Source organism: Phallusia mammillata, chromosome 8 (assembly GCF_965637545.1).
Source record: "Phallusia mammillata chromosome 8, kaPhaMamm4.hap1.1, whole genome shotgun sequence".
NCBI lineage: Eukaryota > Metazoa > Chordata > Ascidiacea > Phlebobranchia > Ascidiidae > Phallusia > Phallusia mammillata.
Genome location: NC_137259.1, coordinates 18,928,423 through 18,945,546, shown reverse-complemented (window position 1 = coordinate 18,945,546; position 17,124 = coordinate 18,928,423). Strand labels below are relative to the sequence as shown.

Genomic DNA, 17,124 nt, shown 5'->3' with positions numbered 1-17,124 from the left:
CACCCTGTGTCAGTATTTTTGTAAATACATGTATGTAGCTAGGTAGCCTGTTGCTGGACCTGACCTATTGTCAAGCAGCCCAAAAACGCCTTGTTAAAGACCGATTGTTGATTGTGTTTGTTGTCTTGGTCTTTCGTGAGGCTTCAATGTATAGGCCTGTCAATCAAACTTTAGGGCCAAAACGAATTGAGTCCGTGCCCGGCTTAGGGCTTGTGCTTTCGGGCTCCAATTTCAGGCCTGTTTACAACTCTGTTCTCAGTAGTGGCTAGGTCGTGGGTTCGACTCCCGCGGATGGAAGTTGACCGTGCTTGGATATTTGTCGAGTTCGAGCAACATCACGATCTCAGATGTCGCATGAGCCGAACCAGAAAGTAATCTTGCCATTCAAGGACACGTGTTAAAGTTTTATTCGTCATAGCAACAGAAACCCTGCATGGCACAGCAGAATATTACTGACACATAGGTTTCAGAAATTAAAATATGCGGTAAATTAGTTTCAATTAGTCAGAAATATTGCCTAGAGTCAAAGAAAATGCCAAACAAATGCAGCCACAAGACAGAACATCAATGACACAATTACAAAAGCTTCACGTTTCATCTTCTGAAATGTTGGGTCGTTTTTAAGCCGGTCGTCGTATATTGTTGCTCTGTGATTTTTGTGTGGAAACGGACGATCTGGGATTGGAAGGTTTAAGAAGTTGCACAATGGTTCCCATCCTTCCTTCACGCTGTACACAAGCAACCTGTCCTTGGGTGCGTTCTGGAAACAAATCGGTTCACAAAGTAATCGTCTCATCAAGTTTAAAGCATTAAAATTTCAGCAACTCACCATGAGAACATTTGAATTATGTTCTCTGTATCTTATCGTCCAACTGAGCTTGCTGAAGGGCCACTTTGAAAATGGAAAAAGGGGCGGAGGGCCTTCAAAAATCGCCACTACGAAAGTAAAACAATAGTTAAACTATTTAATTGGAAAAATAATCTTCAGTGACTTGAAGAAGTAAGGTATGTCTTATAATATCGCATTGGTGGCTAAAAAGACCCGATTGATTTCTTACTTAATACATTGATTTGGTTGAACAATATATAGAAATCAGTTAAATATTTATGAGATCACTATCTGTATTGTTACGTTTGTTTGTTGCTGTGTTCACGGCCGCCATGTTTTATTACACGTGTTCACGATCGAAGGTTGTTCAGCTCTTGTGTCTAAAATGTTAAGATTGAATGTAACAAGATTGCAAAACACCGTGAGTGCTTTGGTTGTGAAAATAGTCACATCTGCTAATACATGTTCAAGCACAGGTTTTCTAAACTCTCAATTTTCTTTCGAAACTTACTAAAAATACAATAGAATTGGAACAATTTCCATCCAGTTGGTGAAAAAGTGAAAAGCAAATTTAGTTTTGTGTTGTTAGCCATCGCTACAAGGTGGTCTTCAACGCTTCGAAGATAACTTTTCTCATCTCTTTGTGTTAAAACTATCTAAAAACGAAACACAGTATTAAATCAATGCATTTGACTAGAAATGTTTTATTAGTATTATTGCACAAGCAATATCACGAACTTCAAAGTTTGTATTCTTCATTCAGTTTTTGTTGTTTTCATACGGCCCAATGTTAAGGTAACGTTTTAAGTGGCGTGACTGTTGACTCAGGCAGGCACACATGGGTCCCTATAGTTAGTGATAGTACCTTGGCCTCTGGAAAGACTTCGACCAGTTGCTCCCAAAGGTGGAAAATCGGGTAATCAGTGACGGCATCGACATCTTTGTAAGATTCACGAAGATCATCCAACGTCGCCTTCCCATCAATGTAATCATACCAAACCTGCGTGGGAAATAACTAACTTTCTCACCAAGGTTTAAAATGCAACAAATAACCGAAATACTTGTCGATGATCGAGAAAATGTTCCATGGTGTCGTGCACTGTAAGTCTCAATATTCGTAAAGCTTCTGCCATTGTTTTTGTTCCAGTCTTAGATACTCCTGCCATTATTACCTTCATCTTTCACAACCAGTGAATAACAAGTTTGAAAATAAGTTTCACGGCTTCTCAGTTCCATAAACCAACTTTAAGCTGAAAAAAATCAGAATATATCAACCCTAAAATCAACTTTAAAGCTTCAAGTGTTGCGACTGATCCAGCCTTAAAATTAACTGGAACTCACAACTTAAAGAAATTCGTCCTATACGTTCGAGCGGACAACACACAGACTAGTATGTGAACCACTTTTTAAATTAACAGGAAAGAAATACCACAATGACAAATTATGTCAAAAAAATGCCGGACGCCGATAAAACGTTTTTGCACTAGTTTCCGATTGTAATTATTTTCGTTACAACAGGAAATCAACAAGCTTTTGTATTGTATTGTGTTTCAGTTTTTTCAGTTGTCTGCCTCAGTTTTATATAGCTTATGTATATAAGTGTTATAACACATGATCAATTAAATTAGTCGGAGCACATCATTCAACTTTGAAAACAACTTGTTAATTATTCTGGCCTGATGTATGAACTAAGAAAATATGTTCCCTTAAAACCCTTGAAATTTGAAATCATAGCCTTGTCTACTCAAAACTGCAATATGCCATGACTTGCTTAGGCAGTGGGAATGCACCTGAACTTCACCATTTAAAAGTGCTGCAAAATAATAGCTTGCGAATCATACATCTTATCAAAAGAAACTGCCGCGTGACCCAATTTAAAGCCACAACACGGCAAACTGACCAATGTCAACAAGCTTGTTTGCATAACCAACCGCGTAATCTTGAAGACCTTATCAGTATTCGGTTGTTTAACGACTTTGGGTACAACGATTCGTGTCCATTAAATTTATGTTTTCGATGGTGCAGCGAATAGTTTAAATTATTTGTCCATAGTATTTTTTTGCCTTTTGTTTTAGTTACGGCAATAAATGATGCGGTAACATAAGCAAATAAACAATAACATAACCATGTTGCTCTTATTTATTCAAATCTATGTCTTCAAAGCTATGTTTCTTCGCGATTTCGAAAGATTTTGATGTACGTCACTCAGCACACACGGTTGCACAGAATGCATTCCAGAACCCAGAAAGTCATCTTTGATGACATTTTCGAGTTGGTAGGTTGTCATGAACTTTAACCTTGATATTTTAGAATAAACCTACTTTTTGTCGATGTTGATTAGGTCGTGGGTTCGAGTCCCGTCGATAGTAGGTATTTATACTTTAAATACTTTGGTTACGTATCAAAATTTATTCATCTCCGTAACCACAACATTGCAAGAGGAAGCAGAAAAAATGGATATTAACATGTAGGTTTTGGAAATTAAAATATGCGGTAAATTAGTCTCAATTAGTCAGGAACAATGTCAGAAGTTAAAGAAAATGCCAAACAAATGCAGCCACAAGACAGAACATCAATGACACAGTTACAAAAGCTTCACGTTTCATCTTATGATAAGTTGGGTCGATTTTAAGCCGGTCGTCGTATATTGTTGCTCCACTATTTTTGTGTGGAAACGGTTGATTTGGGATTGGAAGGTTTAAGAAGTTGCACAATGGTTCCCATCCTTCCTTCACGCTGTACACAAGCAACCTGTCCTTGGGAGCGTTCTGAAAGGAAACAAGATTGTCTGCAAATTAAAGCCACAGCATTTGAGCAACTCACCATGAGAACATTTGAATTATGTTCTCTGTATTTTATTGCCCACATAAGCTTGCTGAAGGGCCACTTTGTAAATGGAAAAAGAGGTGGAGGGCCTTCAAACATCGCCACTACGAAAGTGAAACAAAAGTCAATCGTTAAACAGGAATTTCGAAAAGTTTGGACATTGAAAAGCATCCATCAAACCAGTACATTTGATTTTGTTTCGAAACTTACTAAAAATACGATAGAATTGGAACAATTTCCATCCAGTTGGGGAAAAAGTGAAAAGAAAATTTTGTTTCGTGTTGTTAGCCATCGCAATATGTTGGTTTTCTAGACTTCGAAGATAACTCTTCTCTTCTCTCTGTGTCAGAATTATCTAAAAACGAAACACAGTGATAAAATACAAAAAATACAAAATTCATAGTGTCCAATGTTAAGGTAACGTTTCAAACGACCCGATTGTTCACTCAGGCAGGCACACATGTGTCCCATACATGTTGATATTTAGTAATGGTACCTTGGCCTCTGGAAAAGCTTCGGCTAGTTGCTCCCAAAGGTGGTAAGTCGGATACCCAATGATGGCATCGACATCTTTGTAAGACTCACAAAGATCATCTAACGTCGCCTTCCCATCAATGTAATCATAACAAACCTGCGTGTCAAGTAATTAACTTTCTCACCAAGGTTTAAAATGGCACAAATAACCGAAATACCTGTTGATGATATAGAAAGTTTTCCATGGTGTCGTGCACTGTAAGTCCTAATATTCGTAAAGCTTCTGCCATTGTTTTGGTTCCAGTTTTCGACAATCCTGCCATTATTACCTTCATCTTTTTAGGCTTTATCTCGACAACAACACTTTATCAAGTCAAAAATGAATTATATTTCTGTTACAGCGGATGAAAAATTTAAACTGGTTCAAGCACATCACTCAGCTTTAAACATAATTTACAGACAAACACAACTTGTCTGATGTATAAACTGAGAAAATATGTTCCCTTAAAAACCTCAAAATTTCATGATATAGCCTTGTCTACTCAAAACTGCAATATACCATTAACTGCTGGGAGAATGGGAATGCACCTGAACTTCACCAATTAAAAGTGCTGTAAAAATATCTTGCGAACCATGAATTGTATCGAAAGAAACTACCATGTCACCCAATTTAAAGCCACAGTATTGGTTGTGGCCAAAAGTCAAACAAACTTTGTTTGCATAGCCAACCGCGTGGTCATCAATCCCTTATCAGTATTCGGTTGTTTTACGACCTCGGTAGACAATTCAAACCAACCATCTTGTTTGCTCGAGTTTGGAGGTTTTCATGAACTGTGACCTACTTTTTTGTTGTGATCTCTTTTTAATTTCTTCTTCTTCCAATTTTCGCCACTTTGCATGCAGTAGAAGTAGCTGTGTAATTTCTTTCAAACCTCTCGGGCGCCATCCGTTTGTCGGTAAAACAAAGTTGTTAAGCACTGTATTGTTGATTGTGTTGTGGGTTCGAAACCCGTCGACGGAAGATGTCTAAACTTAGATAGATGGAGGTCACGTGTGAAAATTTCAATCATCCCAGCAACAAACGCTGACGAAGCAATACTGTTGCGTGACACCGCATAAAACTCGAAAGCATATTGAAATGTAAGTTTACGAAACTAAAGTAAATTTGTGACAACTAAGTATTTTGCAAATTGACATAAAAAATCTATGCCTACAGTTACACAAAAAAAATGCACGCTGCCTTAAGACAGAATAACAATGACACTATTACAAAAGCTTCGCGTTTCATCTTCTGATATGTTGGGTCGTTTTTTACCCACTCGTCTCACGGATATAGTTCGATAAACCTAACTCGCCCTACAGACTAGCATAAGAACACAGGAACTGACGGAAAAGCTGTACCACAGTGACAAATTATATCAAAAAAATGTCAATCGAATGTAAAACGTTTTGTAGTAGCTTCCAATTGTAATTAATTTTCGTTACAACAGGAAATCAACCGCCTTCTGTATTGCATCGTGTTTTAGTGTGAGACTAATTGTTCGTTGTGGTATATGCATCAGTTCCAGTTTGTACAGCAGAACCTATTATTATTGATGCTATGACACTAGACATTATCTTTGTGATCGCATTAAAGGTTACATCGAGGAATAAAGGCATTTCCGCAATGCTCAACTTTTTACGAAGGGTTCTTGTAACAATTTGTTCACGAAATAAAATATTTTGTACAACCCTTTGCATGTGGTTCACTAAAAATCGTTTTCATTTTCGTTCTTTGTTTATTGCTTGTCCAAATTTGAACATTCAGTTTGCTGCCCTTTGACCGATTTTCTGATCCATCAAGGAAAACCGTTTTACATAAGGGCACGGAAGATTCTATTTGAATAAGCTACTGCTCATGCTGTTAAGGCAAAATATATGTATATTTCAACATCTTAAGGACGAATGACTTGATGTTTTTGTTTTTCATTACCTTAGGTGCATAAGGTTTATTACAGTATTTTTCTACTTTATCTAAGTTTAAGTACAAGTATTATGTAAGGACACGTGCTGAGGTTTTATTTGCCCGAACAGCACCCATTTTGTGTGACATCACAATGTAAACCAAAACAACAGTTTTCTTTAAACAACATTTAAGAAACACTTGATCGTGAGGCAAAACAAAATAACATTGCTAGAAATAAGAGTTCAGTGATATGCAGATTGAGGATGTACGTATTTGCTGAACTGTTCTTTACACAAAATAAAAAACACACGCTGCCATAAAACAGAATAGCAATGACACTATTACAAAAGCTTCACGTTTCATTTTCTGATATGTTGGGTCGATTTTAAGCCGGTCATCGTATATTGTTGCTCCAGAATTTTTGTGTGGAAACGGTTGATCTGGGATTGGAAGGTTTGAGAAGTTGCAAAATGGTTCCCATCCTTCCTTCACGCTGTACACAAGCAACCTGTCCTTGGGAGCGTTCTGAAAGGAAACAAGATTGTCTGCAAATTGTTAAGCATCAGAATTTCAACAACTCACTGTGAGAATATTTGCATTATGTTCTCTATACCTCACTCTCCGCAGGATGGCACTAAAAGGCCAGTTTGTAAATGGAAAAAGTGGGCGAGGTCCCTCGACTATTCCAACTGGAAAAGTTAAGTAATAAATTTTGGCGATTAGTAAACAATGTTGGTAAATGCAGCTATTGAGTTTAGACGAAATAGATCTTCAAACGTATCAAAACGTTTTTCTGACACAGGCACATACGAAACTTACGCAATCTTTGAAGAAATTTGAAAAACTTCCACCCAGTGAGTGAAAATGTGTAAAGAAATCTGCATGTCTTGTTGTTGACCAGCGCCATTCTCTGGTTCTCTGCACTGCGAATGTAGCTTTCCTCATCTCGTTGGGTTAGAACTATCTGAAAACTACAAACAGTAGTAAAATATGCATGTACGGATCTGTTCATAAGTTTAATGGTGAAAATAACGGCTCGACATGCTCTTCGCATCTATTTGGGCCGTTATTTTTACCATTAAAGTAGTAAAACAATTAAGTTTGTTTGACAATTTTACCTTGGCCTCTGGAAAAGCTTCGGCCAGTTGCTCTCAAAAGTGAAAAGTTGGTAACCTAGTGACGGCATCGACATGTTTGTAAGACTCACGAATATCATCCAACGTCCTTCCCATCAATGTAATCATAACAAACCTGCGTGGGAAATTACCTAAAAGGTTAAAAATCCCACAATTAACAACCTAAATACCTGACGATGATAGAGAAAATGTTCCATGGTGTCGTGCACTGTAAGTCCCAATATTCGTAAAGCTTCTGCCATTGATTTGGTTCCAGTTTTTGCTACTCCTGCCATTATTGCCTTCATTTTTAAGTGGGAACTAACTATAAGGTCTTAAAGTAATAGTTTTAAAAACTTCTCGATGTTATGTAAACTATGCTGAGGATGGTAAAAACCGATTGTTGGCTGGACGTTGTATTAAGCATCAATAAATCGATCACCCAGAAACAATTCTAAATACCATCAAAGAGCTCTACTTGTGTTTTAGGTAAACCCGAATCAAGTTTCAAATTATACATAATACACTCTTCTCTGTATACAACCAGTGGTGGGATTCAGCCGGTTCGCACCGGTTCTATGGAACCGTCTCACGGAATTTTGTGAGATCAGCGAACCGATTAGCATTACTGGTTACTGTCAATGGACTTTTTGTAACAGAATCGGTTGAAAAATATGACTTTTGTGATAGAACCGGCTGACAAAAAATCGGAATCCCACCACTGTATATAACCCTTATCATGGTGGAACTGCAGAACAACATTTGACTCTTTGTAAATTTTTACTTACTACAGCAAGACAATTTTTATCCTATACTTACTTCACTCAGTCTTCTTACCCAAGAGTTTAAGCCAAACCACAAACTGCTGTAACGACAAACCACGCTTAACCAACCAAGCAAATCCAAAACAAACTTGCAAGGTTGGCATCACTGCTGTGGTTTTGCTTTGCGGTTCAGGTGATTATGTTCTGTTGCTATAATAGTTTATTTTCAGCTGCAGACAGTGCACGCTGTTTCAACCTATGAGGTCTCATCAGGGCACCTGGTAACGAGACATAGGCCGTATTGGCTAGTGTAGCAATCCAACGGCACCCAGTTTGTTGGGAGTAACAGTTATTTCCATTTTTCAGTTTAATACTTCCATAATCATCCTAAGTTAGTTGGTAATAAAATGTTGCTTTCTGATTGGCTAAAAAACCTCTGCATTTCTTCTCAAATTCTAAACTAAGTTAATCTCTCCAATCCGATTCCACTTCAAACTTTCTTTACTCAACCTGCTTAACCAAAGTGGATGGTCACGTGATGACATGATGACGTCAGTTACGTGTTTGCTTGACCCCATAAACGTCGAGTGTAAACTGACCAGTGCTCGTTTCGGTAAATGTCTCTCTCTTTCAAATACTGCTGTGCCGTGTTCAATACACACACACACACACACGCACACGCACACGCACACGCACACGCACACGCACACGCACACGCACACGCACACACACACACACACACACACACACACATATATATAAATATAAATATATATATCAATGTGTAAGAGTAGAATACTTCACTATACATTTTGCTTTTAAGTAGTAGTTTGCTGTATTTCGTGTAATTAATAATTCTTTAACTAGTTTTATACACCTTTACATTTGAAGTGACGTGCGAACTTAGCGTGTTAATTACCTAGGGTTTAATTGCTATAGCTAATATTGCTAAGAACTAACATTGGGTATCTGAAAGGAACAAAAATCGCAACACTTGTCCCTCTGACCCTTCCGAACCAAGACAGCTGACCGCACAACGACTTGCTGAAACGCCTAATTGATAACTCTGGATTAAGCAAGCACATCTCAATCACATCGCTGCACAATGATTCTAAAGCACATCTCAGTCAATTTTAAGGTTGCCATTTTGCGGCCTAAACTATTTTGTGTTGCTTAAAGAGATATTTTTTGTCTTATCAGGTTCATTACACTTCTTTCTGATTGGTTGAAATCCCCCGCGTTGTGAGACATTGCTCTTCAAATAATAAACTTCATTAATGTATGCAGATCTGGTTTCACTTTAAACTTGTTTCATTCAAACTGTTCAACCAAAGTGGATGGTAACGTGATGACGCAACAACCGATGACGTCAGTTTCGTCACGCTTGAACTGATCCTGATCCTGACCCCGACTGTTTGTAGATTACCCCTTATTTCCATTTGCAAATCTATTGTTTTTTTACGATTTTCGAATGCCTTCGAGTTGTCCAAGATTTTCCAAGTTGATCGGGTCGTGGGTTCGAATCCCGTGGATGGAAGTTGACCGTGCTTGGATATTTGTCGAGTTTGAGCAACATCACGATCTCAGATGTCGCATGAGCCGAACCAGAAAGTAATCTTGCCATTGAAGGACACGTGTTGAAGTTTTATTCGTCGAAGCGTTGCGTGACAAAGCAACTATATAGCACAACTCAGCAAAAACATACGCATTTTGGGGAGCTCATGTTGATATTTACCATAGAGTTAAAGAAAATAAGAAACACAGGCTGCCATAAGACAGATGAGTAATGACACAATTACAAAAGCTTCACGTTTCATCTTCTGAAATGTTGGGTCGTTTTTCACCCGGTCATCAAAAACAGTTGCTCCGTGATTTTTGTGTGGAAACGGACGATTTGGGATTGGAATGTTTAAGAAGTTGCACAATGGTTCCCATCCTTCCTTCACGCTGTACACAAGCAACCTGCCCTTGGGAGCGTTCTTGAAACAAATCGGTTTACAGAGTGCAAAACATCATAATTTCAGCAACTCACCATGAGAATATTTACATGATGTTCTCTGTACCTTACTCTCCGCAGGATGGCACTAAAGGGCCAGTTTGTAAATGGGAAAAGTGGGCGAGGTCCCTCGATTATTCCAACTATAAGAAATAAGTGATTATTTTGACCGTTCAATAAAGAGTGGTTGTAGACACAGCTGTTCAGTTTAGACAAATATGTCTTCAAATGTATTACGATAGCTTTGTTGACAAGCACAGTTGTTGCGGAACTTACTAAATCTTTGAAGAAATTTGAAATACTTCCAACCAGTTGGTGAAAATGTAAAAAGAAAAATACATGTTTTGTTGTTGGCCATCGCGGTACGCTGGTTCATTGTGCTGCGAATGTAACTTTCCTCATCTCGTTGGGTTAGAACTATCTAAAAACAACACACAGTAGCAGAACAACACACCTTGACTGTGCATGGTACCTTTGCTTCTGGAAAAGCTTCAGCCAGTTGCTCCCAAAATATATAGGCAGGAAAGTGTGTAACGGCATCGACATGTTTGTAAGACTCACGAATATCATCCAACGTCGCCTTTCCATCAATGTAGTCATACCAAACCTGCGTGGAAAATAACTAACTTTCTCACCAAGGTTGGAAATTACAAATAACCGAAATACCTGACGATGGTGTCTAAAGGTTTCCATGGTGTCGTGCACTGTAAGTCCCAATATTCGTAAAGCTTCAGCCATTGTTTTGGTTCCAGTTTTTCCTGCTCCAGCCATTATAACCTTCATCTTTAATTATTAATTAACTGAGGTCCTTTAATATTGAAGTCCTTAAATTCGTCAACTTAGTTTGCCCCCAGTTAGTAGCTAATTAATCCTGAAATTTAATTATAAAGCATTGAGTCGATAGGCAATGATTCTAAAAAAAATTCATATAACGCTACTGGGCCACTTTGAAACTAAACCTAAACTTCCAAAGTATATACAACCATGAATAACCACATCTATTTCAAGGTGGAACTGCAGAAATAATTTTATCGCTCGTTCTTTTTGAAACTATAAGAACGTCGACCACAAACTGTTTACATTTCATCCAAACCACTCGCATATCTTCACCCACACAGCGATTCACGAAGCAAATTGCCGCAACGCTTGACTAGTGAGGCAGAACTCAGCAAAATATTGAGCTTCAACCGACAAACCTGATATGAGGTTGTTTTGGGTCGTTAATGTCTGCTTTGAACACCGTTCAGTTCTGTTATAGCACTTAAGAAACTAATCAGCCTTTCAACCCACAGTTAAAGCTAAACAACAAAACGCTTAACCAACCAAGCAAACCCAGAACAAATACACAAGGTTTGCATCACTGCGGCATTGCGGTCAAAGTTGGGGAGATTATGTTTCGTCGCTGAAATAGTTTGTCTCTATTATTCAGTTTAACACTCCCAGACAAATCTTCCTAGTTATTGTTAAAATGCTACTTTCTGATTGGTTGAAATCCACAACACTCGTGACATTGCTTCTCAATTTATAAACTTCGTTAATCTCTACAGATATGGTTTCACTTTAAACTTGTTGCACTCAAACTGTTCAACCAACATGGATGGTCACGTGGTGACATGATGACGCAACACCGATGACGTCAGTTTCGTCACGCTTGAACTGATCCTGATCTCGACTGTTTGTAGGTTACCCCTTATTTTCATGAATTTGCCCTAGTTTTTGTCTTCGTCTTCCTTTTGCAAATCTATTGTTTTTTACAATTTTCAGATGCCTTCGAGATTTTTTTTGAAGGACACGTGTTGAAGTTTTATTCGTCGAAACATTGGGTGACGAAGCAACTATACAGCATGACTCATCGAATACATAAGCATTATACACCATTGGATTCTCATTATTTGGTCTAAGATAGATATTTAACAGTTAAAAAGGGTCAAAGAAAATAAGAAACGCACGCGGCCATAAAACAGAATATTAATGACACAATCACAAAAGCTTCACGTTTCATTTTTTGAAATGTTGGGTCGTTTTTCACCCGGTCATTGTATATTGTTGCTCCGTGATTTTTGTGTGGCAATGGACGATTTGGGATTGGAAGGTTTAAGAAGTTGCACAATGGATCCCATCCTTCCTTCACGCTGTACACAAGCAACCTCTCCTTGGGAGCGTTCTGGAAAGAAACAAGATTGTCTCCAAAATATTTAGCTTCAACATTTCAGCAACTCACCATGAGAACTGCTGCATTATGTTGTCTATACTTTATTGCCCGCAAGCTGGCGCTGAAGGGCCAGTTTGTAAATGGGAAAAGAGGTTGATGTCCATCCATGACACCAACTGCAAATATACTGTTTACCATATACTGCCAATTTACGTCACTGCGTAATATTGATTAATTTACCGTTTTGACCATTTACTTATTATTATGTTTGTCACTTAAATTACATTTCAGTCCGTTATTGGCATGTCGTAACATACTTGCTTTCTGCAAGCGTTAGGTAAGCCAAATCTAAAACTATTTGTCGTTTAAACCCTATCTCTTTACTGCATTATACCAGGGTTGGGTAACGAATCCTATAAGTCGAATCTCCAGTCAAGTCAAGTCTTAAAAGGTTTTTAAAGAAAGTTTTACTACTCTTACCATGTTTGTCATAGAAACAGTTTTCATTAACTCAAACATGACATATTTTTAATATTTTTTAAAACTTACGAAAAACTTGAAGGAATTTGAAATATTTCCATCCAGTTGGAGAAAAGGTGAAAAGGAATATACATGATTTGTTGTTTGCTAATGCTATTCTCTGCTTCATTGCACTGGGAATGTAGCTCTTCTCATCTCGTTGGGTTAAGATTATCTGGAAACAAGGTCAAAAGGGGTGGTGGGTTCTATAGAACCGTCTCACTAAATTTTATGATATCAGCGAACCGGTTGGCATAATAAGACTTTTGTAATAGTACCGGCTGACAAAAAAATGAATCCCACGACTGGATCCACCTGATGCAACACAGCTAGATTAACGATTATACCTTGGCCTCTGGAAAAGCTTCGGCCAGTTGCTCCCAAAATATATGGACTGGAAAATCAGTGACAGCATCGACATGTTTGTAAGACTCACGAATATCATCCAACGTCGCCTTCCCATCAATGTAATCATACCAAACCTGCGTGAGAAATAACTAACTTTCTCACCAAAGTTTAAAAACCCACAAATAACTGAAAAACCTGACGATGGTATTTGTAGTGTTCCATGCTGTCGTGCACTGTAAGTCCCAATATTCGTAAAGCTTCTGCCATTGATTTGGTTCCAGTCTTTGATACTCCTGCAGCTATAACCTTCATGTTTTTGGGAGGATTAACTTAGGTCCTGATATTGGTTTTGACAAAAAGTAGTTAACTTTCCGCTAAGATTAGTTAAATGTAATTTCGTACTGATAGCAATGAAGAGATTGGTGACGATTCTAAAATAGCTGTATATAACGCCACTCCATGGGCAAGTTTTGTAAACCTGAATTCGCAAAGTGTTGAAATTTTCAAAATATATCCGTTAATGTATAAGTTTCTTTGGTAGGTGAAAATGCAGAACGATATTGTCTGTCCTTCCTTTAATTTCACTTGCTACAGCAACTTCAGCCAATAATTGCTGAAATTTTAGCTGAAACGTTTTAGCCCATCTTAATCCAGATCAATGTTGCTACAACTTGATATGTACTGCATGGTGCTTGAATAATCAGTTTAGATAATGTTGTACTTTAGTCGGCTAATTTGCCTAGGGGCTTGTTTAGAGTCGTCAAAACCTGTACACAGACATTGCTTCTCAATTTATAAACATATGCTTATCTCTGCAAGTCATGTGTTACTTCAAACTTGTTTCACTCAACCTGTTTAACCGGTGTAAATGGTCACGTTTGACTTGGTGACGCAACACCCATGACGTTAGTTTTGCACGCTTGAACGTTCACGTCGTACGCCATACGTAACGAAAAATAATAGGGGGATTGCTTTACCGAGGTTTTTTAGAAAAACTATTACATGACTTAGCAAAATCGCGATGGAACGTAGATGGCATTTGTCATCTTGTTTCACTGTTTTGTGACGGTATTGCGTTTAGAAGCCTAATTCCAATTATGGAAACACTATATATGTAAACAAGGCAGACTTCGTTAAACTCGCTTATTTCGACATTCATTGATTCCTCTCCTTTACCTCTTCATGCATTATACTTTTTCATTCATCAAGCTTTCTCGACAAAATTTGAGGTGTATTAAGATTTTAAGGGAAGAAAGTGCCTCCTCTTGCCCCAACATGCCATCGAACATGACTGCCCATCTACGTTTACACAAATCTTCACTGTACCTTTCATACTTAGTCTTCATGTAATTGTTCACTTGTCTAGCTTAGCAGTCAAAACCTTACACTAAGATAAAAAACCTCTGACCAAATGTTACCATCATGAATGGTTAACTTAAAGACTGACAACTGACTTATCGCCAGACTTTCTAAGTGGCTTCGAAGTTATGAACTCTAGCCCAAACTCATGCAGATGTTTCAGCCTTCTTCCTGGTACTGCTGTCAAGTCACACAGGAAAATTAGACAGTTTATTGCTACGCCCACGAAATTTAAGGGAAGTTGTACGAATTTGAGCGAAGGCTGCGTCTGGTGTGAACATTCTCACTTCATTCAATTGTGGAGAATAGCCCGCTTAACTTTGCTTTGCCGCTTGTGGTGTAAACGCGCCTTCAACAAAGTTTTTAACGCCAAAATGCATTGCTTCAGCTGCAGTTGCGTGGTTTATTCCTTCACTAAATTGTGTCTTTAAGAAAAAATAAGAAACGCACGCTGCCATTAAACAGAATATCAATGTCACAATTACAAAAGCTTCACGTTTCATCCTCTGAAATGATGAGTCATTATTAATTCGATCATCGAATAGAGTTGCTCCACTATTTTTGTGTGGAAACGGACGATCTGGTATTTGAAGGTTTAAGAAGTTGCACAATGGTTCCCATCCTTCCTTCACGCTGTACACAAGCAACCTGCCCTTGGGAGCGTTCTGAGAGATAACAAGATTGTCTGCAAAGTGTTAAGCCACAGAATTTCAGCACCTCACCATGAGAATAGCTGCATGATGTTGTCTGTATCTTATTGTACGCAAGATGGCGCTATCGGGCCACTTTGTAAAAGGAAAAAGAGGTCGAGGTCCTTCTATAATCCCAACTGCAACGGTACAATATGTGTCTTAGACCAGCAAAACATAAACGAAATCATATTTGTTAAATTACAGATGGTGGGAAATTGTAACACAAGCCCTAATAACTTTTTCAAACTCGCTGGTTTATCGTCTAACAAAGCAAATTTAGACAAATCTGCAATCAAATCAATAGTGTGTAATTTTTACTCACACCTAGTGGGATGTTTCACTCAGACATTGGTGGGAAATTTGTTTGTTTATGATGGCTCGAAGTGGCCGCATTGAGTGTGTTTTCCATGTTATTTTTTGGTTTAGGTTTCTGTAACCGTTTAAAATAAGTTAACAAACTGTACAATGAAGGCCACATCAGTCAACAAGCATTTTCCTTGAAGGCCAAATGTGATGTTGTTCTGAAACTTACGAAATGTTTGAAGGAATTTGAAAAACCACCATCCAGTTGGTGAAAACATGAGAAGGAAATTACTTGTTGTATTGTTAGCCATCGCAGTGTGCTGGTTCATTGCGCTACGGACCAGGCTTTTCTCATCCCGGTTGGTGTAAACTATCTGACAAAGATGAACAGTAAACAACTCAATGATTAACTTACTGATAGAAAAGTTAGTAAGGGGTGTACCTTGGCCTCTGGAAAAGCTTCGGCCAGTTGCTCCCAGAAATAGTAGGTTGGGTAATCAGTGACGGCATCGACATGTTTGTAAGACTCACGAATATCATCCAACGTCGCCTTCCCATCAATGTAATCATACCAAACCTGCGTGGCAAATAACTAACTTTCTCGCCAAGGTTTTAAATTCCACAAACACCTGAAATAGCTGACGATGGTGTCTAAAGTTTTCCATGGTGTCGTGCACTGTAAGTCCCAATATTCGTAAAGCTTCTGCCATTGTTTTGGTTCCAGTTTTCGAAAACCCAGCCATTATAACTTTCATTTTGAGACTTGCGTTAATTACAGCCCTAAATAATTGAATACCAATAATAGTTGTTCAACTGTGCTGAACGTAAATTTAACCAAATTCTTTTCGAAACAATCTTTTACTGAGCCTTAATATGTCAGAAAAGTTTTGTAAAACTTAATTCCAGATCACAAAGACTATAACATATACGGAATACATTACTGCAACTTTTTTCGTTTAAAACAATTTTGTACATTTCCAGCAACTGACATTTAACCCTTGTTATCGAACCCCTTGAAACCTAAATGCAAATAAATTAACATTTGTAGTTTGTTTCAAACATTTGTTTCCTGGTGAAAAAAAAGGAGAGGAAATTGTTTCTTCTTGTTACTGGTCACGACAGTACGCTGCTTCGTTTTGCTGTGGGTGTAGATCTTGTTTATGTCAAAAACGACACAGAAACGCTTGTCTGGTGACATAAGGTTGTGAGTGGGTCGAAATTGGCACGCTAATTCGATTGTCTTTTTGTAAGTTAAGCCCAAAGTAGACCCAAAACTTAGATATAATAAGGAGGCGAAAACATAGCCTTGTCCAGCACAGTTTTTTTCAGCGAGACGGGTTTTGGCTTAATTTTAAACAAATCGTCCTTCGATCACGCCTTGTCTCGATTTGGCCGCCATTGTACATAACCTTTGCAATACGGTGTAGCTGCAGCGCATTCAGCCATCATCCACAAACTGTGTCCTCCGCTGTTTTGCGTCCGATAACGTTTCAACGTTGCGCAGCTATTTCCGAGTTGGTGATTGTTTTAGTGCAATTCTGTCCCTATTCCCTACGGAATAATCTCAATCCAATTCCTTCAAACCAGCAGGCACGTTTATGTGACCTATCAAACTTTCTTGTGTCCCCGTAACATTTTTGTGCACGTTTCACGTAAAACAGCTCAACTTTGGTTCTCAGTTTTCGTTTATTCAAAGTTGTCTTAGTTGTCTTTTGATATTCGCATTCGTTGACAGTTTAAGTGACATTGCAGATATTTGATTGTATTTAATAAGACGAGCCAAACAGTGTGTTAAAACGTCT

The 17,124-nt window shown here is 38.2% G+C and overlaps 5 protein-coding genes across 9 annotated transcripts; all 5 read right to left on the bottom strand.

Moving 5' to 3' along the window:
* Window positions 1-383: 383 nt before the first annotated feature.
* On the bottom strand, window positions 384-5,490 carry LOC145205619 (uncharacterized). The gene is made up of 11 exons (XM_080078353.1): window positions 4,348-5,490; window positions 4,152-4,286; window positions 3,866-4,010; window positions 3,653-3,759; window positions 3,374-3,597; window positions 3,030-3,126; window positions 1,891-2,007; window positions 1,695-1,829; window positions 1,341-1,485; window positions 830-936; window positions 384-760 (listed from the first exon to the last, which is right to left on the bottom strand). The coding sequence occupies exons 1-11, from the start codon at window positions 4,462-4,464 to the stop codon at window positions 524-526; spliced, it is 1,566 nt and encodes a 521-aa protein (XP_079934479.1). The 5' UTR covers window positions 4,465-5,490; the 3' UTR covers window positions 384-523.
* Window positions 5,491-6,166: 676 nt separating this feature from the next.
* LOC145203728 (uncharacterized) lies at window positions 6,167-8,095 on the bottom strand. Of its 5 annotated transcripts, none has more exons than XM_080076009.1 (5): window positions 7,381-8,095; window positions 7,193-7,325; window positions 6,894-7,045; window positions 6,657-6,763; window positions 6,167-6,599 (listed from the first exon to the last, which is right to left on the bottom strand). In XM_080076009.1, the coding sequence occupies exons 2-5, from the start codon at window positions 7,288-7,290 to the stop codon at window positions 6,363-6,365; spliced, it is 594 nt and encodes a 197-aa protein (XP_079932135.1). In that variant the 5' UTR covers window positions 7,291-7,325; window positions 7,381-8,095; the 3' UTR covers window positions 6,167-6,362. The 5 variants fall into 5 exon arrangements, with proteins under 5 accessions (XP_079932135.1, XP_079932136.1, XP_079932137.1 ...); XM_080076010.1 differs by having other exon boundaries at window positions 7,193-7,341; window positions 8,009-8,095; XM_080076011.1 differs by having other exon boundaries at window positions 8,009-8,095.
* Window positions 8,096-9,695: 1,600 nt separating this feature from the next.
* Window positions 9,696-10,740, bottom strand: LOC145203727 (uncharacterized). Its single transcript, XM_080076007.1, has 5 exons — window positions 10,616-10,740; window positions 10,422-10,556; window positions 10,226-10,370; window positions 9,986-10,092; window positions 9,696-9,932 (listed from the first exon to the last, which is right to left on the bottom strand). Exons 1-5 carry the CDS (start codon window positions 10,730-10,732, stop codon window positions 9,696-9,698), a joined length of 741 nt encoding a protein of 246 aa, XP_079932133.1. The 5' UTR covers window positions 10,733-10,740.
* A 991-nt stretch (window positions 10,741-11,731) lies between these two features.
* Window positions 11,732-14,423, bottom strand: LOC145203726 (uncharacterized). Its single transcript, XM_080076006.1, has 5 exons — window positions 13,164-14,423; window positions 12,968-13,102; window positions 12,651-12,795; window positions 12,171-12,277; window positions 11,732-12,113 (listed from the first exon to the last, which is right to left on the bottom strand). Exons 1-5 carry the CDS (start codon window positions 13,278-13,280, stop codon window positions 11,877-11,879), a joined length of 741 nt encoding a protein of 246 aa, XP_079932132.1. The 5' UTR covers window positions 13,281-14,423; the 3' UTR covers window positions 11,732-11,876.
* A 218-nt stretch (window positions 14,424-14,641) lies between these two features.
* Window positions 14,642-16,081, bottom strand: LOC145205618 (uncharacterized). Its single transcript, XM_080078352.1, has 5 exons — window positions 15,952-16,081; window positions 15,765-15,899; window positions 15,552-15,696; window positions 15,050-15,156; window positions 14,642-14,992 (listed from the first exon to the last, which is right to left on the bottom strand). The coding sequence occupies exons 1-5, from the start codon at window positions 16,075-16,077 to the stop codon at window positions 14,642-14,644; spliced, it is 864 nt and encodes a 287-aa protein (XP_079934478.1). The 5' UTR covers window positions 16,078-16,081.
* Window positions 16,082-17,124: the final 1,043 nt, after the last annotated feature.